Raw genomic sequence first — 27,865 nt, forward strand, 5'->3', positions numbered from 1 at the left:
TTAAAGACTGCGATGGAGCTCCGTATGCCACGGCAAACTGGCTGACACTGACGGCGGCGGTGCACAAATGCTAAGCAGCTAGCGCCATTCGACGGCCAACACCGCGGTTCCTGGTGTGTCCGCTGTGCCGTGCGTGTGATCATTGCTTGTACAGCCCTCTCGCAGTGTCCGGAGCAAGTATGGTGGGTCTGACACACCGGTGTCAATGTGTTCTTTTTTCCATTTCCAGGAGTGTACTTACGCAAACATATACATTGACTGATGGTGCAACTTGTTGTCAGGTGCAGCAGGCTGAAAGGGTCCCGTGAAGCTTGCGAGGCTTCCGGAAACCCATGCTGCCCTGCTTTGACCACCGTACCTCAGTACACAGTCTTGTGTCCCCGTTGTGGTAGGTTGAGCTGTTTTAGTGGTTGCGGAGGAGATAGTGGCAGGCACGCTGGAAGGAGGATTTGTGCACCTCTGTGCTCTAGTGGGGACGCAGAGAGGGCATTTGGGAAGAGGCAGTGGACAGACGAAGCAACTGGAGCGGCTGGAGACTGTAGAGCAGGGGCGGGCAAATTCTGTATTGCGGTCGCGAGCGACCGCGAACGCTGCAGTGCCTGTCCTCAGGCGCTGTGAACCGGCAGTTCTCCCTTACTTGTCTGCTAACATCACTCGTTTGTTACCGATGCGCGCGGTGCAAGACGAGCACATTGACTTCCTGTTGCTAGTGTTATCTCTTTAATACTGTAAACACAGTTAATAAACTGAGATAATACGGTTTGGAACATCGGCAGTAAATCCTTCCAGGCAGAGCTGGGATGTGATTATAGCGATGCGCCGTCTTTTTACGAAGTACGGAGGCTGTGTCTTGATGTAATTTCAAAACGTTTCTTCAACTTGCGTAGATACGTAGTCTTATCCATGGACAAGAAAGGACCCCCAGTAAAAGAGTTTGATGACCTACCATGGGTATTAGATCTTGCGTTCTAACTGACCCCACTAAGCATTTGAATGCCTTGAGTACAGCATTACAGGGTATATATCAACTAAATAAGGATATTTTTGACACCGGCTTTGGATTTTAAAAGAAAATTGTTTTTGTTGATGAAGCGGCTTCCAGAAAGCCACTTGCGTATTTATCGATTGTTACAATAGTTATATCTTAGTAGTCTAACTAATGTTCATCTGATTGGATGACAAGTAATCTCACTCTAAATATTGAGATGCTAGCCAAGAAACATTTAAAAACTATAGCAGAATAATGAAAACACATGTTTCTTTCTTTGTAATAAGTAGCAGGCTAGCTCCGAACTTCACACTTGTCAGTAAGGTTACATGTATTATGTTAATACATATTTGATAAAAAAAGCATGTGTTCTTTGCTTATTGTTTTATGTCTGCATTGTATCTGTGATCAGGAAATAAAGTCGATGAGAGTGGCATTTTTTTTTGTAAGCTCCCCCGCCCCCTCCCCACCATTCCCCCCCCCCCCCCCCCACCCTGATGTTAACAATTACCATCCAATCTCACTTCTGACAACTTTATCCAAAATTCTTGAAACAGTAATGTATTCAAGAATAGCTTCATACAGTACTAAGAAAATGTCAAAAAGGCTTCTCAACAGAAAATGCCACATATGCTTTCACTGATCAAATAATAAATGCTCTGAATAACCGAACATCACCCGCTGGGGTTTTTGGTGATCTCTCAAAGGCTTTTAACTGTGTGAATCATGAAATTCTTCTAGATAAGCTTAAGTATTGTGGGTATGAGTGGGACAATGCACAAATGGTTCGCTTCATATTTAACTGGAAGAGCGCAGAAGTTTGAAATTAACAGTACAGGTAGTTGGCCCTTTGCCAACTTCAGCCATTTTCCATATTTACACATAACTTGTGATTTACGCCGGAGAAGGAATTGTGTAGTGTGTAAGTATTAAGTGAATTCTTGTGTATCCTGGAAATTTAACGAAGGAAGCTTTCATTAGATTACAAGTGCTGCGTTTGGTGAGTTTCGTATTTACACTTGGTTATTGCGCAAATATGCACTTTAGACGCAGCCGCGCCAACTCGTACTTATAAGAGCCTGGTACACGATTTAAGAAACGTCTTTTTTTTTTTGTCATCAGTCTACTGACTGGTTTGATGCGGCCCGCCACGAATTCCTTTCCTGTGCTAACCTCTTCATCTCACTTGCAACCTACGTCCTCAATTATTTGCTTGACGTATTCCAATCTCTGTCTTCCTCTACAGTTTTTGCCCTCTACAGCTCCCTCTAGTACCATGGGAGTCATTCCCTCATGGTTTAGCAGATGTCCTATCATCCTGTCCCTTCTCCTTATCAGTGTTTTCCACATATTCCTTTCCTCTCCGATTCTGCGTAAAACCTCCTCATTCCTTACCTTATCAGTCCACCTAATTTTCAACATTCGTCTATAGCACCACATCTCAAATGCTTCGATTCTCTTCTGTTCCGGTTTTCCCACAGTCCATGTTTCACTACCATACAGTGCTGTACTCCAGACGTACATCATCAGAAATTACTTCCTCAAATTAAGGCCGGTGTTTGATATTAGTAGACTTCTCTTGGCCAGAAATGCCTCTTTTGCCATAGCGAGTCTGCTTTTGATGTCCTCCTTGCTCCGTCCGTCATTGGTTATTTTACTGCCTAGGTAGCAGAATTCCTTAACTTCATTGACTTCGTGACCATCAGTCCTGATGTTAAGTTTTTCGCTGTTCTCATTTCTACTACCTCTCATTACCTTCGTCTTTCTCCGATTTACTCTCAAACCATACTGTGTACTCATTAGACTGTTCATTCCGTTCAGCAGATCATTTAATTCTTCTTCACTTTCACTCAGGATAGCAATGTCATCAGCGAATCGTACCATTGATATCCATTCACCTTGTATTTTAATTCCACTCCTGAACCTTTCTTTTATTTCCATCATTGCTTCCTCGATGTACAGATTGAAGAGTAGGGGCGAAAGGCTACAGCCTTGTCTTACACCCTTCTTAATACGAGCACTTCGTTCTTGATCGTCCACTCTTATTATTCCCTCTTGGTTGTTGTACATATTGTATATGACCCGTCTCTCCCTATAGCTTACCCCTACGTTTTTCAGAATCTCGAACGGCTTGCACCATTTTATATTGTCGAGCGCTTTTTCCAGGTCGACAAATCCTATGAAAGTGTCTTGATTTTTCTTTAGCCTTGCTTCCATTATTAGCCGTAACGTCAGAATTGCCTCTCTCGTCCCTTTACTTTTCCTAAAGCCAAACTGATCGTCACCTAGCGCATTCTCAATTTTCTTTTCCATTCTTCTGTATATTATTCTTGTAAGCAGCTTCGATGCATGAGCTGTTAAGCTGATTGTGCGATAATTCTCGCACTTGTCAGCGCTTGCCGTCTTCGGAATTGTGTGGATGATGCTTTTCTGAAAGTCAGATGGTATGTCGCCAGACTCATATATTCTACACACCAACGTGAATAGTCGTTTTGTTGCCAGTTCCCCCAATGATTTTAGAAATTCTAATGGAATGTTATCTATCCCTTCTGCCTTATTTGACCGTAAGTCCTCCAAAGCTCTTTTAAATTCCGATTCTAGTACTGGATCCCCTATCTCTTCTAAATAGACAAATCTTCTCCCTCATAGAGGCTTTCAATGTATTCTTTCCACCTATCTGCTCTCTCCTCTGCATTTAACAGTGGAATTCCCGTTGCACTCTTAATGTTACCACCGTTGCTTTTAATGTAACCAAAGGTAGTTTTGACTTTCCTGTATGCTGAGTCGGTCCTTCCGACAATCATATCTTTTTCGATGTCTTCATATTTTTCCTGCTGCCATTTCGTCTTAGCTCCCCTGCACTTCCTATTTATTTCATTCCTCAGCGTTTTGTATTTCTGTATTCCTGATTTTCCCGGAACATGTTTGTACTTCCTCCTTTCATCAATCAACTGAAGTATTTCTTCTGTTACCCATGGTTTCTTCGCAGCTACCTTGTTTGTACCTATGTTTTCCTTCCCAACTTTTGTGATGGCCCTTTTTAGAGATGTCCATTCCTCTTCAACTGTACTGCCTACTGCGCTATTCCTTATTCATTATCGAATATTTAATTTGAATTCCACGAAGGAAATAAAACATAAACGTAATACGCGTTTCTATCACAGAAATTTATTTATACATGTTTCTTGCACTTTTATTGTTTATTCGGACAGCAAAGAGAAGCAGCAATAAGCAAATAAAACGCGAGATTTTTGTGCCTAATCCACATATAGATGTAAACATGAGCGTAATGAAAGCTCAAAGTAGCACAATCTAAAACTCTGTGCGGGACTCTCCCACAATATTTCAGACAACTTGAACAAAACAACACAGTTCGTATAAGCTACGTTCTGTGTTAAGCGTTCGTTGGGAAACAAAATGGCGGATGCGCCAGCCTGTGCTTTTAGGAGCTCTAGTTAACAGTACAAATTTATGCATGCGTTGTGGCGTAACGTCCGTTTGCAACAGCGAGGCGTAAGACTTGCGTACCCCCTGTTTGCTCTACACAGGTACCACATGTTACGACTCTTGCGTTCCGTTTCGGAAGTTTTGACTCTTGGATTCTGTTTTTTTGTGGTTTCCATTTCTGTAAGAGGTCTATGCAGCATCTCGCCTGCTCTCACTATTCAACAAATTAACTCACTGCGGTGATCTATTCTTACCACATGACGCACAATCTATGAGCAATGTGTAGAATGACAACCGCCAAGGCTTCAGAAGAACAGACACGTAAATGACCGGACAGAGAGTTTACAATTTTTTGGGAAAAGATGGCTGACGAGAGAGATTTCAACACGGGTCTCCCTCCTTGCAGCCCAACAGTGTTACAAAACAACAACAACGCCATTCTTGTTCTCTCGGAGTTGGACCCCTAACTGTTTCTGTTTTACTTCTTTTTTCACGGTTCTTTCTGTTTTTATGCTTGATCTATGTTCAGTTTTTGACGTGCTATCCACTGGGCGATCTTACCACTAAACCTCAACATGAAATACGAGCTGTTCGCACACGGCAAAAAACAATGCACAAGATATACACTACTGCCCATTACAATTGCTACACCAAAAAGAAATGCAGATGACAAACGGTTATTCATTGGACAAATATATTATACTAGAACTGACGTGTGATTACATTTTCACGCAATTTGGGTCCATAGATCCTGAAAAATCAGTACCCAGAACAACCACCTCTGGCCGTAATAACGGTCTTAATACGCCTGGGCATTGAATCAAACAGAGCTTGGCGTGTACAGGTACAGCTGCCCATGCAGCCTCAACACAATACCACAGTTCATCAAGAGTAGTGACTGGCGTATTGTGACGAGCCAGTTGCTCGGCCACCATTGACCAGACGAGATAAGACCTGGAGAATGTGCTGACCAGGGCGGCAGTCGAACATTTTATGTATCCAGAAAGGCCCGTACAGGGCCTGCAACGTGCGGTCGTGCATTATCCTGCTGAAATGTAGGGTTTCGCAGGGAACGAATGAAGGGTACAGCCACGGGTCGTAACACATCTGAAATGTAACGTCCACTGTTCAAAGTGCCGTCAATGCGAACAAGAGGTGACCGAGACGTGTAACCAATGGCATCCCATAACATCACGCCAGGTGATACGCCAGTATGGCGATGACAATACACGCTTCCAATGTGCGTTCAGCGCGATATCGCCAAACACGGATGCGACCATCATGATGCTGTAAACAGAACCTGGGTCATCCGGAAAAACGACGTTTTGCCATTCGTGCACCCAGGTTCGTTGTTGAGTACACCATCGCAGGCGCTCCTATCTGTGATGCAGCGTCAAGGGTAACTGCAGCCACAGTCTCCGAGCTGATAGTCCATGCTGCTACAAACGTCATCGAACTGTTCGTGCAGAGGATTGTGGTCTTGCAAACGTCCCCATCTGTTGACTCAGGGATCGAGACGTGGCTGCACGATCCGTTACAGCCATGCGGATAAGATGCCTGTCATCTCGACTGCTAGTGATACGAGGCCGTTATGATCCAGCACGGCGTTCCGTATTACCCTCCTGAACCACCGTTTCCATATTCTGCTAACAGTCTTTGTATCTCGAGCAACGCGAGCAATAATGTCTCGATACGATAAACCGCAATCGCTATAGGCTACAATCCCACCTTTATAAAAGTCGGAAACATAATGGTACGCATTTCTCCTCCTTACACGAGGCATCACAACAACGTTTCACGAGGCAACGCCGGTCAACTGCTATTTGTGTATGAGAAATGGGTTGGAAACTTTCCTCATGTCAGCACGTTGTAGGTGTCGCCACCGGCGCCAACCTTGTGTGAATGCTCTGAAAAGCTAATCATTTGCATATCACAGCATCTTGTTCCTGCCGGTGAAATTTCTCATCTGTAGCACGTCATCTTCGTGGTGTAACAATTTTAATGGCCTTAGTGTATTATGTCGTAAATATACATTGTGTTGTCATTCTATAATAATTACTACAATTCGATCGTATATTAGTGGCAGTTCTCAGTACTGTTCGCGAGTAAGAGAATGCGAGCTACTCGCATATCTTGCGCGGCGGCCACACGCATGCCCACACAGCCCACGGGCAGCTCACGTGTTCAGCCCTGCTTTAAGGTCTTCGTAAACGATCATATATTTTGTCAAACTTAACTATGCCTGAAAAATACGCGAATTTGACCGTGTATGGTGCTGTTTGGCGTGTTTGTCAAACATAGATCGCGTTTGACGTGATGCGAGAAATTTTGATTTACTGAAAGTTTGACAAGCTGGCGGACGCTGTTTGTACCGATGTTTCACGGGTAGTAAAAAATTGCTTTATTACAATTTATCTCACTGCATGGTGAGTTTCGACAACTGTGGAAACTACGATTCAGGATAAAAATAAAATTGCGCTGACAGTTAGCAAAATGGTACAGCTATACATTACACATGAACAGGTTATGAAAAAAATCAGTATTTTACGAATGACATGCAAGCGGGAGTGCAATGAAATAAAAAAATCGAAGTTTTCCGGTTCTTCTACGGGCGATGTAGACTATAGGACCCCATGTTCTGATATATTCATGAACTGCCATTAGAGAACCAAGTAGAAGAGAAGAAATTTTCGCATACGGTAGTTGTGCCTTCTTTTTCAATATGAGAGCGAAGTAACTCTAAACAAGTTGTTAAACGTTTCACAGTCCATCTGCAGAAAACTGAAGTAATCATCAGGTTCTGAGTGTAACATTTGCATTATGTAACAGGTTTTCGTGTGTATATGCCTCCCTCGTTTTAAAAAATTTCGTGGATCAGCCACTTGTTTTCTTCTTCTCCTTTAAACGCAGTGGCAGAGTCAGTGCTAGAAATGCTGAGCTGCATTTGTAATCATTCCCATTAGTGGTAAAATCTAGCATAGGTTAAAAGCCATTGCTTCAAAAGTAAGGTTATATCGAAAAGCTTTCTTGGTACTGTATGAGTTCCTTTCATATATTTTTGGCTAAATAGGAGCGCATTTGACAGATACGTTTGCTTTTTTACGAGGGACTTAACAAGTTTTTCAAAGAATGAGATTTTCACTCTGCAGCGGAGTGTGCGCTGATACGAAACTTCCTGACAGATTAGAACTGGGTGCCGGACGGAGACTCGAACTCGGGACCTTTGCCTTTCGCGGGCAAGTGCTCTACCATCTGAGCTAGTCAAGCACAACTCACGCCCCGTCCTCACAGATTTACATCAGCCGGTATCCCGTCTCCTACCTTCCAAACTTCACAGGAGGTCTCCTGCGAACCTTGAAGAACTAGCACTCCTGAAAGAATGGAGAGCTCCTGTGAAGTTTGGAAGATAGGAGACGAGGTACTGGCACATGTAAAGCTGTGAGGACGGGGCGTCAGTCGTGCTTGGGTAGCTCAGATGGTTTACCGGCACTGTAGCTCAGCGTGTTCGGTCAGAGAGCGGGCTGGCCTCTGTAATAAAAAAACTGAGTGAAACGATCAACAAACGAACTTGACCGGATGTCATGTGACGTCAGCAACGAACAAACACAACGATCAACAACGAACAAAATGGAGGGAAAAAATGGTAGAGCTCTTGCCCGCGGAAGGCAAAGGTCCCGAGTTCGAGTCTCGGTCCGGCACACAGTTTTAATCTATCAGGAAGTTTCAAGTTTTTCAAAGTTTCGTTGTCCATTCGACGAAAGTCGATGTAATCATCGGGTTCTGAAAGTAATATTTCCTTTAGAAGATATTTTTCTTACTAATTTTCAGCCATTCCCTGGGCCGGCGTCTTGTTTTCTTGTTCTTCTTTAAACAGGCTTCCAAATCCAGTTCTCTGTCTGCATTTGTGGCCATTCTCACTGTTGTCAAAATACTTACGAACAAAATACGAACAAGAGCAGTATCTGCTTCAAAGTGAGGTTAAACTGACGAACTCTGTGAGACCTGAGTTTCTCCTGGTGTATACAACTTTGCAATAACTTCCGGGAATTCAGCCAGGTGACACTTTCAGCGACCGCCGATATATGCGTACGGCGGGTGTATATCGTATTCCTTGTAGCTGCGGCATGGCACATATTGGTCAAACTATCAGGACAGTGGAGGACCGATGTACTGATCATAAACGGCACGCACGATTACAGCAGCCAAGTAGATCTGCTATTGCCGAACATTTCTTGGATACTGGTCACCCCATGTTATATGATAACACCGAGATATTGGCGTGTACGTCCAGCTATTGTGATAGTGTTATTAAGGAGGCAGTTGAGATTAAATTAGCGAGGAACCTCGTTAACAGGGATGGAAGTTTTTGTTTAAACTCTGTTTGGAATCCGGGTCTCTCCCTTGTCAAAGAACAGAGCGACAGAGTCAATGCTACCTCACCTGCGAGTTCGTAATGTCACTATCGACATCTCTGAGTTTGGTCATCTTTGGTGGCACTCATAGAGTAAATATCTCTGGTGTGAGCATTCACATGCGCAGAACAGATTTTGTGTTGTCAATATACATTGCCGGCCTGGTCACGTGATCTCGGGACGTCGTGTGTTTGTCCGTATAGCGCCCTGTATGTTTCGAATGTCACTACATCCCTAGTACAGACGGATTCTTTTCGTACGTGTCGTGAATTATTTATAAATGTTGCCCAGACATTTTAACAGTATCCATTTTATACTGGGAATAAACCAGCTACGTAACTTTTAAGGGCAAGTGATATTAAATCCTGCTTCTTTGCGATAGGTGTCACAGTTCAGATGCACTCGATTTTTGGTAGTTTCCGGTATGATACGGGAATTTATAGTATTACAGAGCCTGACGTACATTTTTGCAGTGATAGTCTTGCAAAACGACTTGACAGTACGCTAGTACTTTTGCAAGTGTCCGAAAAACACCGAATTTGCCACACATTAGCGATTATATCCCTGCTAATTCGTCCTTTTTTATGCTATTTCTGCGTATTTATTTTCTCGTTTTTGCCACCTAAAGCACAATTATTCTTACTGGTGATACTTTGAAGTATTTATTTAACGCATTTTACGCACTTGCTCCCAGTTTATTAAATAAAGAGTAGACTGAGTAATCTACATACATAATCGACAAGTCACTGATAAATGCTGAAACAACTAACCATTCCCTTTCCTGTTCCACTAGCAAATTTACGAGAGGAAGCGATTGTTTGTAAGCTTTTGTACGAGCCGTAATATCTATTATATAGTCATAAAATCGTAGAAAAATAAGTCTACAGAATCAAGCCTTAATTATAATGCGCCTCGGAATTTTTAAACGTATACAGTGTCTCTTACTAATATGATAACTATAATTAGAGCTACATGGTATGTACCCATGAAAAGTTACTATCCCTCCATTCACATACTTTTCTTTGCATCCGTAGCAACAACAGTAATTCACCATCGCTATTACACTATCAACAAACGGTGAAAACACAACAAAGACTCTTGACATTATAAATTTCAACCGCTGCAGAAAGCACACACGCACAGCGAAGTCCCGAAAACACGTGACAGTCCTGGTTTAATGTTGACAACATGCGCAGAACACAATGCTCACTCCAGAGATATTTACTGTATGGTGGCACTTGTGTCCAGTATGTGTGTTATCTTTCCTGCATCTGTCTGAGAACCGAGGTTTTAAATTTGCAAAAAAATGGTTCAAATGGCTCTGAGCACTATGGGACTCAACTGCTGTGGTCATAAGTCCCCTAGAACTTAGAACTACTTAAACCTAACTAACCTAAGGACAGCACACAACACCCAGCCATCACGAGGCAGAGAAAATCCCTGACCCCGCCGGGAATCGAACCCGGGAACCCGGGCGTGGGAAGCGAGAACGCTACCGCACGACCACGAGATGCGGGCTAAATTTGCATGTACGTCGCCTGTCCGTTGCAGTTTGCCTTGAAAACGGCGGGGAGTTCTCCCGCCGAAATATTGGCGGTCGCTGAAAGTGTTACCTGGCTGAATTCCCGGAAGTTATTTGAATGGCGAACTCTGTTTGTACGTGTACAGCCTTGTTTGACAAACCCGCAGCTAGACGAGGGCGCGTTTGACAAACAAGTGTACCCGTTTACGGGAGTGTTTCGAGAGAGAAGCAGCGGCGGCTGGTGAGACTACTCACGTTGCGGGCAAGCAGGCGTCCGTAGGTCAGGTGCGCGGGCACGTGGTCGGGCTTGGCTCTCAGGCTTTCCTGGAACCAGCGCTCTGCCTCGGCATGCCGCCCCAGCCTCGCCTGCGCCTCTCCCAGCAGGTTGAACAGGCTCTGCAACAACAGCAACAGTCGTGTACGCCGAGGAACCACAGACCTCGAGAAAACTCAAAACCTGAAGAGTGAAGGGAGTGGGACAACGACGAAAAGGTGTAGGACGTATGCGTTCTTCCCTCAACATCAAGGACCGGCCGGTGTGGCCGAGCGGTTTTAGGCGCTTCAGTCTGGAACAGCGCGACCGCTAAGGTCGCAGGTTCGAATCCTGCCTCGGGCATGGATGTGTGTGATGTCCTTAGGTTAGTTAGGTTTAAGTAGTTTTAAGTTCTAGGGGACTGATGACCTCAGATGTTAAGTCCCATAGTGATCAGAGCCATTTGAACCATTTGAGCCCCCAACATCAGGGAGTCGTTGAGGATGAAACATGTCAGTCTCTGTCGAGACATGATTCATTTCTCCACCTGACACGAGTTATACTCTACACTTCAGGTGCATGTACAGGGTGTTTCAAAAATGACCGGTATATTTGAAATGGCAATAAAAACTAAACGAGCAGCGATAGAAATACACCGTTTGTTGCAATATGCTTGGGACAACAGTACATTTTCAGGCGGACAAACTTTCGAAATTACAGTAGTTACAATTTTCAACAACAGATGGCGCTGCAAGTGATGTGAAAGATATAGAAGACAACGCAGTCTGTGGGTGCGCCATTCTGTACGTCGTCTTTCTGCTGTAAGCGTGTGCTGTTCACGACGTGCAAGTGTGCTGTAGACAACATGGTTTATTCCTTAGAACAGAGGATTTTTCTGGTGTTGGAATTCCACCGCCTAGAACACAGTGTTGTTGCAACAAGACGAAGTTTTCAACGGAGGTTTAATGTAACCAAAGGACCGAAAAGCGATACAATAAAGGATCTGTTTCAAAAATTTCAACGGACTGGGAACGTGACGGATGAACGTGCTGGAAAGGTAGGGCGACCGCGTACGGCAACCACAGAGGGCAACGCGCAGCTAGTGCAGCAGGTGATCCAACAGCGGCCTCGGGTTTCCGTTCGCCGTGTTGCAGCTGCGGTCCAAATGACGCCAACGTCCACGTATCCTCTCATGCGCCAGAGTTTACACCTCTATCCATACAAAATTCAAACGCGGCAACCCCTCAGCGCCGCTACCATTGCTGCACAAGAGACATTCGCTAACGATATAGTGCACAGGATTGATGACGGCGATATGCATGTGGGCAGCATTTGGTTTACTGACGAAGCTTATTTTTACCTGGACGGCTTCGTCAATAAACAGAACTGGCGCATATGGGGAACCGAAAAGCCCCATGTTGCAGTCCTATCGTCCCTGCATCCTCAAAAAGTACTGGTCTGGGCCGCCATTTCTTCCAAAGGAATCATTGGCCCATTTTTCAGATCCGAAACGACTACTGCATCACGCTATCTGGACATTCTTCGTGAATTTGTGGCGGTACAAACTGCCTTAGACGACACTGCGAACACCTCGTGGTTTATGCAAGATGGTGCCCAGCCACATCGCACGGCCGACGTCTTTAATTTCCTGAATGAATATTTCGATGATCGTGTGATTGCTTTGGGCTATCCGAAACATACAGGAGGCGGCGTGGATTGGCCTCCCTATTCGCCAGACATGAACCCCTGTGACTTCTTTCTGTGGGGACACTTGAAAGACCAGGTGTACCGCCAGAATCCAGAAACAATTGAACAGCTGAAGCAGTACATCTCATCTGCATGTGAAGAGATTCCGCCACACACGTTGTCAAAGGTTTCGGGTAATTTCATTCAGAGACTACGCCATATTATTGCTACGCATGGTGGATATGGGGAAAATATCGTACTATAGAGTTTCCCAGACCGCAGCGCCATCTGTTGTTGAAAATTGTAACTACTGTAATTTCGAAAGTTTGTCTGCCTGAAAATGTACTGTTGTCCCAAGCATATTGCAACAAACGGTGTATTTCTATCGCTGCTCGTTTAGTTTTTATTGCCGTTTCAAATATACCGGTCGTTTTTGAAACACCCTGTAAATCTCGACCAACAGTATGACTGTGTCTGGGGAGAGAGTGAGAGACCCAAACACACACTTCCGTACTGTGACCGTTGGTCGCAGGTAAGACGACTACCACACTCACACAATGATATATCGCAATCACTCAGAGATCAAACCATGTACACCGACGTCAACAGACAGAGTATCTGAAGCGCTGCATAGAGAGTAGGGGAAAGAATGGCGCTATGCGGCTTTGAACACGAGTCGCTACTTTGTAGTCTACCACCGTAGTTACTTAAATGCGACACCGAGGCTGTTCCGGACTGCTGTACGTTGCACTTGTGCTTGGACCGTTCACTGTTGTAATATTTCTAGCTTAGTCAGCCATCATATTAGGCTCCAAGAAGCTGTTCCCAGGGCAGTGGAGATACAAGAAGTGTATAGATGACCAAATGTGGTGTGAGGTACCTGTGACAGATGTTAGATTCGGTAGCATTCCCGTGAGAAAGACCGCCTGCATAATGCTACTGCTCTGTGATTGGCTGCTGTGTTCGGAGCAAGGGCGCCAAAACGTTAAAGTATAGTTATTATTATTGGTTAAACTACTCATTGGAATGACTTCACTTTTTAATATAAATATCTCTCAACAGCTATCAATCAGTCATTTTAGAATTATTAAAAACAATTTCAATAAAAAAAAGTTCAAATGTGTGTGAAATCTTATGGGACTTACCTGCTAAGGTCATCAGTCCCTAAGTTTACATACAACTTAAGCTAAATTATACTACGGGCAAACACACACACCCATGCCCGAGGGAGGACTCGAACCTCCGCCGGGATCAGCCGCACAGTCCATGACTCCAGCGCCTAAGACCGCTCGGCTAATCTCGCGTGGCTTAAATCAAAAACAAAAGACTGACGAAATTGCAGACGAAGCACTTCGGAAGCGTTCGGGTCACGTCTTTTCTGGTATGGCGCGCGAAGTGTTTCGGCTGTTCGTCACTCTGGATTAGGCAGTCGAGAAGAACAGACGTGTTGTCTGTCGTAAGATGTGTTTCGAAATTTTATTTAAGATCCTGTTCGTCACCCTGCATTAGGCAGTTGAGAAGAACAGACATGTTGTCTGTCGTAGGAAGTGTTTCCAATTTTTATTTAGATTCCTATTCGTCACTCTGGATTAGGCAGTCGAGATGCATAGTCATGCTGTCTGTGGCTGGATGTGTTTGCCAGTATTCAGTATTAAAAGATACACTCCGGTAGTCATGAGACACAGACACGTGCCACAAATTGTGTAAACATACATTTTCGTAAACATTGTGTTTGATCATGTACTTTTCTGTATCAGAAGGTGTTGTATTAAGATCACGCAGTCTTCTCGTGTGGCTATATTAAAATACGCGAGTGGCATCCCAAGGAAGTGATACATTATTTCAGAACAGAACCACGCTAAAAGTCAGTTTCAACCTTAAGGGACAGAACGTACGACCTGCGTGCTGTTTTCTGCGCTGGGGACATCAACTTGAAGACAGGAGGTTAGTGAACCATAACAGAACCTTCGTATTCCACACAGTGCAGTGGAAACAGTGCAGTTTAACCAATAATAATAACTATACTTTAACGTTTTGGCGGCCTTGCTCCGAACACAGCAGCCAATCACAGAGCAGTGGCATTATGAAGGCGGTGTTTCTCACGGGAATGGTACCGAATCTAGCATCTGTCACAGGTACCTCAAACCACATTTCGTCATTTATATACTTCTTGCATCTCCACTGCTCTGGGAACAGCTTCTTGGAGCCTCACGTGTACTGCATGCACAGGACTAATGTGCTCAGTGACTCGTCTCTGCAGTCATGCAGAGGAGGTAAAGGAGGATCATCGTTATTAAAACCAACAATCAATTCATTCTTCCTTTCTTGCCGTACTGTTTCTATTTTAATTTTTGTTTTACAGTTCAGTACACTGCTTGACCTGTGTTCAGTTATTGACGGGCTGTCCATTGGTAGCAAATAAAAATAATAATGTGCATCGACTACGATCTGTGTATTAATCATCAGTTAATGGTATTAGAAGTTTAATTTGTTTATTCTGATTTACACAATTATTTTACGTAACTGAAAAGGTAAGGGCACGCTTTTACATATAATACTGATATTGCACTTTGTTTTCACATTCAGATGTACTTGTACATCTGTAGGACGAGTCTACTAAGACAGGCCACATAAAACTCATCCAGACTGAATAAATACGTAGCGGAAAATGTGACGAATGTTGTGACGCGTGCAAATATTTTTTAACGTTTATCCAGCAACAGAATCCTTCATCGCCATTGGTACAGTGCCACAGGAAAAGCTCTTCTTGAGAAGTTTTTCCATGTTGGTTAGTACTTCGTGAAAAAAAAAAAATAATTTGCGACGCAGGAATAATCAGGAATAATTGAAATTTGGAACAAGAAAAAACTGAGCATCATGTGGTTCAAACCCAGAAGAGAGTCGGTTTTTTTCTTGGAAACTACACTTTCTTAGTACGACTTAAGTCTTTTTTTCTCTTCTTATTCGAAAATTTTCTACACTGGTACAGATTCCGAAGGGAGAGATAACAACAAAAAGTAATATCTGAAACACTTAAAAATCAATAGTAAAAACAAGTTCACGATGGTGCTAGACGCCCTAGAAAGAAACAGCCATAGGTATAAAAGGGATGTAGTTTTGCCCCAATAATTGTTTAAAATGAGAGGCCTGTACACCTCTTGAAACTCATCCTGAAGATGAGATTTCCTGCTTATATAATCATTAGCACGTGTCAGAAAATATTGATTTTTTTTCACTTTTGTCGCCTAATTTATTTTGTGGTATGTGTAGTGTAGTCCAATGGCCCAGTGGATAAATTGCAGATCACTAATTGAAGCGTCTGGCATTGGAACCCCAGTCGGTGCCAAGAATTTTTCGTGTCATTTAGCACTCTTTGCACATTTGGCACTGGTATGCCAATGTGAAAAACGTCTAAGAGCGCAGTGGTTCGGAGTTCACTTTGAACTGTATGCCCCACGAATGACTGGTTCGACCAGTCTTTTCTAAGGTCGGAGGAAGGTAAGGCCGTAACACATCCAGCAGCACCACGCGTAGAAAAGCACTTTCTGTTTCATGGCAGTTTAAACTATTTTCATATTATCGGCAAATATCATCAAGTGAGGCGGCAAAATGGATGTGGACTTTGTATTTATGAAACATTACAATGAAACGCAAGTTTTGCACGCACGAGGAAGCCAGCATAAATTCAGTTTTGTTTCAGCCATAACCATAGCCACTACAATCACTTCGTTCGCTTTCTACAACGGATCTCAATCAAATATAAAAAATATAAATGTCTAAAATACATTGCTAGGTTTGAAATTATACCAGCAACGATGATAAATAACGAAATTGTACTTATTGTCCATATCCAGTATAGTGGTAAGAATACATGATTAAATTTATAAATGTGAAGGCTACGAAATTTTACACAGTGAGCTGCTACCTGTATCAACAACAAAGATTCTACCCCGGCTGGGAACAGAGTCAAACCGAGCTTCGGTGACAGCTATATGTACGTCACTCCATGTTGTTCCTATTGTATGACAGAGCTCATCAGTCGTAGTGGTTGGGAGTAATGGCATGCCAGTCTTTCGCCAACCCATGGCCAGATGTTTTCAATGGCAGAATGATCTGGCGAACGTTCTGACCATGGCAATAATAGAACACACTTCGCATAGATGCAGATCAGAATGGCATAGGCTACATGCGGTCTTACTTTATCTTGCTCAAAGACAACGCGATGAGATCTTGCCACTGGCTTTACTTGTCACAAATGTAGCGCCTGCTATTCACATTACCGCTTATGTAAACCAGAGATGTTTGTGTTGTTTACCCAGTAGCATCTCATACCATACACCAGCTACTGGGCTGTACATCGATGACAAATTAAATCTGGCAGTGTACGTTGTCAAAGCCTCCAGACACGAAAACGTCCATCATGATTCAGTATCCAGAAAGAGAAATCATTTCAGAAGACGGTGCCGTTCTTGTGTCCAGTCTTGTCGTTGGGCATAACACTGGCAGCATGCTTCTCTCTGCTTTCGCGCCAAATAATGCTGCAATAATGGTCACCGTGCTGACTGCCCATGATACTGCAGACGCCGCTGATCTGTCCGTAGTGATACTTGTGCTGCTGCAAACTGTCACTAATGTAAGAAATATACCGACCAGTTCATTAATTCAGTTTAGGAAGAAGTTCTTGGCCAATAGACAACAGAGCGCCTGTTCTAACAACGGACGCGGCGAACTAGTGTTTGATATCGATAGCGCTCATGTGATACGCCACAGTCGCTTGTACGTGACTAGCCCCTTCTGCTCTAGCGTGCAGGGATCGTAAAGAGGGAAAAATCCAGAATGGCCAAATACGGATGGCATCAGGCACTAACCGCAGGGCAACTTCACCGAACCTCCTAGCAGCGCGGGGTGCAAATGGACTCTTATAAATAAAACCCACCTCAACTAGTGGGGGGGAGAACGGTATGAGCATGAAGCAGATGACGCTGTCTCCACGACCCTCGTCAGTCTAAACTGGACTTACACTACTGGCCATTAAAATTGCTACACAACGAACTTGACGTGCTCCAGACTCGAAATTTAACCGAGAGGAATAAGATGCTGTGATCAGCTTTTCAGAGCATTCACACAAGGTTGGCGCCGGTGGCGACACCTACAACGTGCAGACAGGAGGAAAGTTTCCAATCGATTTCTCATACAAAAACAGCAGTTGACCGGCGTAGCCTGGTGAAACGTTGTTGTGATGCCTCGTGCAAGGAGGAGAAATGCGTACCATCACGTTTCTGACTTTGATAAAGGTCGGATTGTAGCCTATCGCGATTGCGGTTTATCGTATTGCGACATTGCTGCTCGCATTGGTCGAGATCCAGTGACTGTTAGCAGAATATGGAATCGGTGGGTTCAGGAGGGTAATACGGAACGCCGTGCTGGATCCCAACGGCCTTGTATCACTAGCAGTCGAGATGACAGGCATCTTATCCCCATGGCTGTAACGGATCGTGCAGCCAAGTCTCGATCCCTGAGTCAACAGATGGGGACGTTTGCAAGACAAGAACCATCTGCACGAACAGTGCGACGACGTTTTCAGCAGCATGGACTATCAGCTCGGAGACCATGGCTGCGGTTACCCTTGACGCTGCATCACAGACAGAAGCGCCTGCGATGGTGTACTCAACGACGAGCCTGGGTGCACAAATGCCAAAACGTCATTTTTTCGGATGAATTCAGGTTCTGTTTACAGTATTATGATGGTCGCATCCGTGTTTGGAAACATCGCGGTGAATGCACATTGGAAGCGTGTATTCGTCATCGCCATACTGGCGTATCACTCGGCGTGATGGTATGGGGTACCATTGGTTACGCGTCTCGGTCACGTCTTGTTTGCATTGACGGTACTTTGGACATTGGACGTTACAGTTCAGATGTGTTACGACCCGTGGCTCTACCCTTCATTCGATCCCTGCGAAACCCTACATTTCAGCAGGATAATGCACGACCGCATGTTGCAGGTCCTGTGCGGGCTTTTCTGGATACAGAAAATGTTCGACTGCTGCCCTGGCCAGTACATTCTCCAGATCTCTCACCAATTGAAAACGTCTGGTCAATGGTGGCCGAGCAACTGGCTCGTCACAATACGCCAGTCACTACTCTTGATAAACTGTGGTATCGTGTTGAAGCTGCATGGGCAGCTATACCTGTACACGCCATCCAAGCTCTGTTTGACTCAATGCCCAGCCGTATCAATGCCGTTATTACGGCCAGAGGTGGTTGTTCTGGGTACTGATTTCTCAGGATCTATGCACCCAACTGCGTGAAAATGTAATCACATGTCAGTTCTAGTATAATATATTTGTCCAATGAATACCCGTTTATCATCTGCATTTCTTCTTGGTGTAGCAATTTTAATGGCCAGTAGTGTAGTTTATTCCGCTAGCCCCGGCCAAAGTAGGACGGTTATCGGACTTAGAGAAGGTCGAGTTAGCTCATTATAGACAAGAATTTGTAAATAGCCGAGTGTGCCGCTGGTACTTCCCAGCAATGAACTCACACTGGTAGTTAAACATTTCTACCCTGTTTCCTGAGTAGCTCTACCGAGTTCTGTACCCTGCACCATTCAAAGCTTGCTTTTCAGCTGAGGTCGGGGAATAAGCAGGCGTCCAACCACAAGTTAACCTCACCGAATTTGATTGTTCAAGGTAAGGTCTTCTGTTGCTTATCTAGCTGTCCTTCTCGGTCCCGGTCATGACAGGACAAAACACGCCATTTGCTGATTTAAGGTACGTGGCGTGGCTGAATGAGCCTCCATGGCTGAGCAAGCAGTATGCATAAGTTCTCTCGGGCGCTAGTCACATCGGGCCGCTGAGATAAGGCCTGGTGATGAATAACGTGTTCCGAAACTCATCGATTGTATGTTTGTATGTCAGTCGTGCAGACCCGCCCAATGCTAGAAACAATATCAAATGGTTCAAATGGTTCTGAGCACTATGGGACTTAACTGCTGAGGTCATCAGTCTCCTAGAACTTAGAACTACTTAAACCTAACTAACATCACACACATCCATGCCCGAGGCAGGATTCGAACCTGCGACCGTACCTGTCGCGCGGTTCCAAACTGTAGCGTCTAGAACCGCTCGGCCACTCAGGCCGGCATAAACAATATCACCAAATAATAAACCACAGTGTCAGAAAGCAACGACACCATCTGAATTCCGACATGTGATGGTAGATATTTTCGCTTCTCACACGAGGTATAGCATCTCACAGACAAGCAAGCTTAAAATGTGATTTCTGAATGAGAATCGCAAGTGCATGTTTGTGCTTTAAATACAGACTGTAGACGGCGTTGCTGACACCCACTTTATGCGACTGTGCTGAACCGCTGATCACTCGTATGTACAGCGAAACATGCAGTACGCATCAGGCCAATTTGACGTCTGCTCCGTGCTGCTATCATGGAGTCGCAATTTTAATGACTAGTAGTCGATGAAAAGGGTTGGTCAGGTGGAGCTCCTGCATTTCCAGTAGCAGGCATAAAAAATAAGCCCCAGTCGCAAACCGCGCTTGACGCGAGCCAGCTGTAATGAATGGACCGTCCAGTGCGGCTACTCTGCGCCTCCCTCTTCCTTACGGGGAACAGCGCCACGCGCTTAATGTTTAACGCTGGCGCGCTCAGGGATGCGCCGTCGTCTCGTCGGCAGGCTGGCATTACCGACCGGCCGCATTCAAGCGTAATAAGCCGCACACGCTTCCCCCACACTAATGAACGTCCCAGGCCGAGCGCAAGCGTCCGGGTGCGGCTATTTTCTGCAGGGATTAGCCGTTAAAAATTCATCGAGCCATCTCGGGTCGTCTTCCATTTCCCGCCTCACATGAATATGAATGTAAACAGAAAATGCGTTTAGAAGCTGCGTTACACCGGAGTAACGCAGATATTGCTACCTTGCGATTACCGTTACAGCTTCCCAAAATGTTGGAAATGATTTTACCAGAAGTTAGGAAAAAATAACTAAATGAAATGTATATTAACTTAGTTACTACCCATACGACGCTCCCCATAGCATTTGATTCGAGATATGCTGGCTCGAATCCAGATGGCGGCACAAATTATCATCACCAGTGTCAAGTCAGTTGAGCGAAGATAATGGGTTGCCTTATCACCGGACTATGAGCCAGGTTTGGGCGTAAGCCGCACTCTCTCTGTGGTATCAATAGCAACTCATAGTTTCAAAGGTTGGCACTATTACGACACACAGACGACAGCGCCCTCTAGTCGGTGCTGTCGAATTCTACGAGCTCCGCGACTGCTTCACCCTTTTCCATCGGGTGCAGCCAGCCTGAAAACTTCGCTTCAGTTTGCTCTCCATACGACGGGTCGAAGACTTCGCATCTGTGCAAAGTTATGTATTCCTTCTTGCACCAGTAAACCATTTTTACTCACTGCAGTACCGTCATTTTTCCTGCTCCTTCTCCTACCCACGCGCCGCCTTCCAGCCGAGTTACAAAACTCTCCAGAGAGTCTAAGTAAATATACTGATAAGCCAAAACATTGGGACCACTGCCCACTGCCGGCCGTTGTGGCCGAGCGGTTCTAGGCGCTTCAGTCTGGACCGCTACGGTCGCAGGTTCGAATCCTGCCTCGGGCATGGATGTGCGTGATGTCCTTGGGTTATTTAGGTTTAAATAGTTCTAAGTTCTAGGGGACTGATGACCTTAGATGTTAAGTCCCATAGTGCTCAGAGCCATTTCAACCATTTGAACCTCTGCCCACTGCAAGGCTGGTGGCGTTACGAGCACATGACGCAGTAAGCAAGTAAAATTAATGTAAGCCGAGCAGAGACGGATGGGCGATGATGACCCTAGTGAAGATACGCGGTGCAGATGGAGAAACCCAGTGGGGTAAGCGACTTTTCCAAAGGGCAGATTATTATAACGCAGAGCCTGTGAATGAGTACATCGAAAGCGGCGAGGCTGGTCGAATGTTCACGTGCTACTGTCGTGGGCATCTATGGAAAGTGATAGAAGGGCAATGAAACTGCCACTAGGAGCTAAGTGGCCAGAAATCCACGACTCTTCACAGTACGTGGGGTTTGGAGGGTTGTCTGCTCTATAAAGTAGGATAAACTCTGAGCACTATGGGACTTAAAGTCTAAGGTCATCAATCCCATAGAACTTAGAACTACTTAAACCTAACTAACCTAAGTACATGACACACATCCATACCTGAGGCAAGAGTCGAACCTGCGACCGTAGAAAGTAGGATAGCTGGTGATCTGTGGCATCTCTGCCAAAAGAGCACAATGGTGGTGCACGCAGAAGTTCTTCGGAGCACACTGTTCGTCGTACATTGCTGCACATGGAGCTCCGCAGCAGACCACCCCTATGTGTTCACATGACGACCCAACGACATCCTCAGTTACGTCCTCAGTGGGCTTCAATCATCGAGTTTGGACAATTGATCACTGGAAACGAGTCGGATCGTTTGATGAATCAGGTTTTTGCTTCAGAATGTCGATGGTCGTCTCCACAAACGCCGTGATCCAGGGGACGGCCACGGACGCAGGTTGGTGGGAGCAGTATTGTGCTATGATAGACATTCTCATGCGCTTGCATGGGACATACGGTAGTGATCGAAAACACCAGATCAGCAGCGGAACACCCGGGTCCCTTCATGCATGATGTCTTCCCTGACGACGATGTCATCTTTAAGCAGTATAGTTGTCATGTCTCGAATCCAGAATCGTGCTACAGTGGTTCGAGGACCATGAGAGTGAAATCACGTTAACGTCTTGGCCACAAAATTCGTCTTATCTGAATGCAATGGTTCCCAGCTGGGTCGCTATCTAGCGCCATCACCGCGTACACAAATATGCGGCCAGTTATTTATGGAAACTACATGAGTTGTGCCTAGACATCTGGTGCCACTTAGTTCCACAAATCCACCAACGAACTGTAAAATCGGCGAGTCGCAAAATCGGTAATACAATGCATTGCAAAGATGGCCCAACAAGTTAATAAGCAGATAGTCATAATGTTTTGGCTCGTCATCGTGCATTGAGAACATTGACAATGTTTATGGTGATCCGCCTAAACTACGTTTCGAAGCTAAGTTTCGAAATTGTGCTGCTAGCCACTGGGTGTGCGCGGCCTGCATTTGTGACAGTCATGACGAAGAATATTCAGTTTTGGGGCTTTCCAACGTTGATGACACGAAACTATGAGTAGCAAGTGTTTCAATAACTGCGGTATGGAGTGAGGAACTGAGGAAATTGGTTTTTCGGCAGGTACGCTATCCATAGACGCTTGTGGGACGTTAATGTTAATCATTGTAAGACCAAAGTGCGACGCAGTACTGAATTTGGAGAATTCTTCGTAACGAACATCGAAGGATTAACGATGTCGGAATTACTGAACAGAATACATTCTGTAAGGAAAAATAAGACATAACGAAGTCTGTTGCACATTTGGACACCTGTGTGGATTCTCTTCAGTCAGTCTCAAACCATCTGTAGAGATTGACTTCCGTAAGGTCACAGTTGTGCTGTAAGTGCGAAAACTACACAAAGAATACAATAGTGAGTTACCGCTGGGAATAGAAAATTTAAAAAGTACAAGGCGTAAAGTTTGACGTCCGCAAGTTGGAGACAAGAAACTTTCCACGCACATGGAATCATAAACATCCGGAACAAATTTGGCAATCGTAGAATTTGGAACGCGACTGGATACCGTGTCCACTCCCCCAGCCCCTCCCCACACCGTGGACATTGACGTCGGTGGGGTGGCTTGCGTGCCTCAGCAATACAATTGCCGTGTGGTAGATGCAAGCACAACAGAGGAATACCTGTTGAGAGGTCAGACAAAAGTGTGGTTCCTGAAGGGAGGCAGCAGCCGTTTCAGTAGTTGCAGGGGCAACAGTCTGGATCACTGACTGATCTGGCCTTGCAACATCAATTAAAACGGTCTTTCTGTACTGGAACTGTAAACGGCTGAAACCAAGGAGAAACAATAGCCGTAATTCTTGCTCGTGGGCATGCAGCTCTACAGTGTGCTTCAATGATGGTGACATACTCTTGGGTAAAATATTCCGGAGATAAAATACTCCCCCATTCGGATCTTCGGACAGGGACTACTCAGGAGGACAGCGTTACCAGGAGAAATGAAACTGGTGTCCTACGAACTGGAGCGTGGAATGTCGGATCCCGTAATCGAACAGGCGAGTTACAAAATTTAAAAAGGGAAAGGGGCAGCTTAAAGTCAGATATAGTGGGAATTAGTGAAGTTCGGTGGCAGGAGGAACAGGATTTCTCGTCGGGTGAATACAGTGTTACAAATACAAAATCAAGTAGGGGCAATTGTCTATCCTGCCGAGCGCTGTTGACAGGCGGGGTGCACTCAGCCCTTGTGAGGCAAATTAAGTAGCTACTTGATCGGGAAGTAGCGGTTCCGGTCTCGTAAACTGACATACGGCCGGGAGAGCGGTGTGCTGTCCACATGCCCCTCCATATCCTCATCCAGAGACACCTTTGGGCTGAGGATGACACGGCGACCGGTCGGTACCATTGGACCTTTATGGCCTATTCGGGCGGAGGTTTTTTAACACTTGATTTAAGAATTATTAAAGACGATTGTATACGTAGATGAGACCTGGAGATACCGAAAGGTTTCAGATTGACTACATAATGTTAAAACAGTGATTTCGGAACCATATTTCCTGGGACAGATCTGGACTCTGACCACAATTTATTGGTTTTGAACTGCGGATTAAAACTGAAGAAATGCAATAAGGTAGGACTTTAAGAAGACGGGACCTGGATAAACTGAAAGAATCAGAGCTTGTGGAGAGTTTTAGAGGGAGAATTAGGAAATGGTTGACAAGAACAGCCGGCCGAAGTGGCCGTGCGGTTAAAGGCGCTGCAGTCTGGAACCGCAAGACCGTTACGGTCGCAGGTTCAAATCCTGCCTCGGGCATGGATGTTTGTGGTGTCCTTAGGTTAGTTAGGTTTAATTAGTTCTAAGTTCTAAGGGACTAATGACCTCAGCAGTTGAGTCCCATAGTGCTCAGAGCCATTTTTTGACAAGAACAGGAAAATGCAATACAGTAGAAGAAGAATGCGTAGCTTTGAGAGATGATAGAATCTGTGAAGGCAGCAGGGTATCAAGTAGATAAAAAGACGAGGGATAGTAGAAATCTTTGAGAAACACAAGAGGTATTGAATTTAACTGATGAAAGGAGAAGAAACAAAAATGCAGCAAATGAAGCAGGTGGAAGGGAATACAAACGTCTAAAAAATTAGATTGACAGAAAGAGCATAATGGGTAAGCACGAATGGCTAGAGGACAAATGCAATCTTTTCGAAATATATATCACTGGGGGGGAAAGATAGATGCTGCCTAAAGGAAAATTATAGAGACCTTTGGAAAAAAGAGAACCATCTGTATGAATATCAAGAGCTCAGATGGAAAACCAGTCCTAACTAAAGAAGGGAAAGCAGAAAGCTGGAAGAAGTATGTAGGGAGTCTATACAAGAGCACTAGAGAGCAACATTATGGAAATGAAGGAGGACGGAGACAAAATACTGCATGAAGAATTTGACAGAGCTTTCAAAGACGTATGTCGGACCAAGACCCCGGGAGTAGACAACATTCCGTTAGAACTACTGATAGCCTTGGGAGTGACAGTCATAACAAAGCTCTCCCATCTGGTGAGCAAGATGTATGAGACAGGCGAAGTATATAATTATTTCAATTTCAAAGAATCCGGGTGCTGGCAGGTGTGAAAATTACCGAAGCATCAGTTTAATAAGTCATCCTAACAAAACCCAACTCGAATTCTTTGCAGAAGAATGGAAAAACTGGTAAAAGCCGACCTCAGGAAAGATCGATTTGGATTCCGGAGAAATGTAAGAGCACGCGAGGCAATGTTGAATCTACAAATCCTCATAGAAGATAGGCTAAGGAGAGACAAACCTACGTTACTTGCATTTGTAAGCTTAGAGAAAGCTTTTGGCAATGTTGACTGGAATACTCTCTTTCAAATTTTAAATGTGGTGGGGGTATACGTGGTGCGGCTATAAAAAAACCGGACTGATGCTGGAAAAAACATTTATTTACAATTATTTACAATTTAATGTTATCTCCTTCAATGTACTCTCCTCCTCGGTCTCTACACCGCTCCATACGAATTTTCCACTGTTCATAGCAATGCTGCAGATCATTTTCGGTAAGTCCATACATTACTTCCGTCGCTTTTTCTTTTACTGCTTCAACAGTCTCAAATCTAGTTCCTTTCAAAGCTGACTTGACTTTAGAGAAAAGAAAAAAGTCACAGGGGGCCAAATCAGGTGAGTAGGGTGGATGATCTAGGATGGGAATGTTGTGTTTTGCCAAAAACGTCTTCACTGACAACGCACTGTGAGCTGGGGCATTGTCTTGGTGAAGGATCCATGACTTTTTTCTCCACAAATCGTTCCGTTTTCTCCGTACTCGCTCACGTAGGGTAGCCAGGACGCTAATGTAGTAATGCTGATTCACTGTTTGTCCCTCTGGTACCCAATCAATGTGCACAATCCCTTTGATGTCAAAAAAAACAATCATCATTGCCTTGAATTTCGATTTTGACATTCGTGCTTTTTTTTGTCGTGGAGAACCAGGAGTTTTCCAATGCATCGATTGGCGTTTAGTTTCGGGATCGTAAGTAAAAAACCACGATTCATCGCAAGTAATAACATTTTGTAAGAAGGTGGGATCACTTTCAATGTTTTCCAGGATGTCAGAACAAATCATTCTTCGGCGTTCCTTCTGTTCAATTGTGAGACACTTTGGAACCATTTTTCAACACACTTTGTTCATGTTGAAACTTTCATGAAGAATCTGCCTAACACTTTCCTTGTCAACTCCTGTTAACTCAGACACTGCTCTGATTGTTAAACGGCGATCTTGTCGAACAAGTTTACCGATTTTTTCAATGTTTGCATCAGTTTTTGCTGACAATGGTCTGCCAGTGCGAGTGTCATCACTGGTGTCTTCGCGGCCATCTTTAAATCGTTTAAACCTCTCAAACACTTGTGTTCGCGATAAACAATCATCGCCGTACACTTGTTGTAACATTAAAAACGTTTCACTTGCAGATTTTCCTAGTTTTAAACAAAATTTGATGTTAACACGCTGTTCTTTCTGTACACTCAACATTTTCCGACGCACAGACAAAACGTCAGCTACTTAAAACAGACGCCACGGGCAGACTGAGTGCAGAAACTCGAGCAGTAGGCGGAGCGAGAGTCACGTGACAGGCCACGCGACTTACAGCCTTATTGCATTCGTTTTATTGTTTCACCAGTACTAGTCCGGTTTTTTTCTAGCCACACCTCGTAATACAAGGAGCGAAAGGCTATTTATAATTTTTACAGAAACAAGATGCCAGTTATAAGAGTTAATGGGCATGAAAGGGAAGCAGTGGTTAAGAAGGGAGTGAGACAGGGTTGTAGTCTATCCCAGATGTTATTCAATCTTTATACTGAGCAAGCAGTAAAGGAAAAAAAAAGAAAAAACTGGCGTAAGAATTAAAATCCAGGGAGAAGAAATAAAAACTTTGAGGTTTGTCGATGACATTGTAATTCTGTAACAGACAGCAAAGAATTTCCAGGAGCTGTCGAACGGAATGGACAGTGTCTTGAAAAAAGGATATAAGATGAACATCAACAACCGCGAAACGAGGATAATGGAATGCAGTCTATTTAAATCAAGTGATGCTGAGAGAATTAGATTCGCTATTTAGGGAGCAAAATAACTGATGATGGTCAAAGTAGAGAGGATATAAAATGTAGACTGGCAGTGGAAAGGAAAGCGTTTCTGAAGAAGAGAGATTTGTTAACATCGAGTATAGATTTCATTGTGAGGAAGTCTTTTCTAAAGGTATTTGTATGGAATAGATAAACTGAACAACAAAATTATAAATGACACACAACACACAAAAACCTTCTCATCAACTTACAAACATGCGGAACACACAAACGAGCGCACATGAACAAGAAACACCCTCAACATCAAACAAGTGGTTCACTCTCACCTACAAGAACAAAGCAGCTCACAGAATAGGCAACACACTCAAAAAAACAAGGGCTAAAAACAGCCTACAGGACAGACAACTCAACACAGAGGACAACCAACACAAGCACAGACAAACACAACACATCTGGTATTTGCCAACTAACGTGTCAGGACTGCAGATCAGTTTATATAGGACAGACAAGCAGAAACTTTAATGCCACATACACAGAACACAGAAGAGCATTAAAAAGTAACAGCTGTCATTCCACATTTCCTGAACACCTCATGGACAATAAACATAGCCCAACAAACATCAACACTGATTTGAAAATTCTGAAATGCAGAAACAGCCCCCCACAAAAACTAATAATTGAAGAAAATTATCAAGTACAAAAAGCCATGACCGAAGGGAAGCAAGTAATAAATGAATACACAGCTCTCTGCAATGGAACTCTGTCCTTTGCCTTCAAAGAATTATACCAACCTATAGAACGCCCCCCACCCCCCCACACACGCAC

General features: G+C 44.3%; 1 protein-coding gene across 1 annotated transcript in view; it reads right to left on the reverse strand.

Moving 5' to 3' along the window:
* Positions 1-27,865, reverse strand: part of LOC126413159 (protein O-mannosyl-transferase TMTC2-like) — an 899,537-nt gene that overhangs the window by 324,465 nt on the left and 547,207 nt on the right. Inside the window, exon 13 of the mRNA XM_050083054.1 lies at positions 10,625-10,765. Coding sequence (XP_049939011.1) covers positions 10,625-10,765 — 141 coding nt within the window. The remainder of the gene's footprint in view (positions 1-10,624; positions 10,766-27,865) is intronic.

This window comes from Schistocerca serialis, chromosome 7 (assembly GCF_023864345.2).
Source record: "Schistocerca serialis cubense isolate TAMUIC-IGC-003099 chromosome 7, iqSchSeri2.2, whole genome shotgun sequence".
Taxonomy (NCBI): domain Eukaryota; kingdom Metazoa; phylum Arthropoda; class Insecta; order Orthoptera; family Acrididae; genus Schistocerca; species Schistocerca serialis.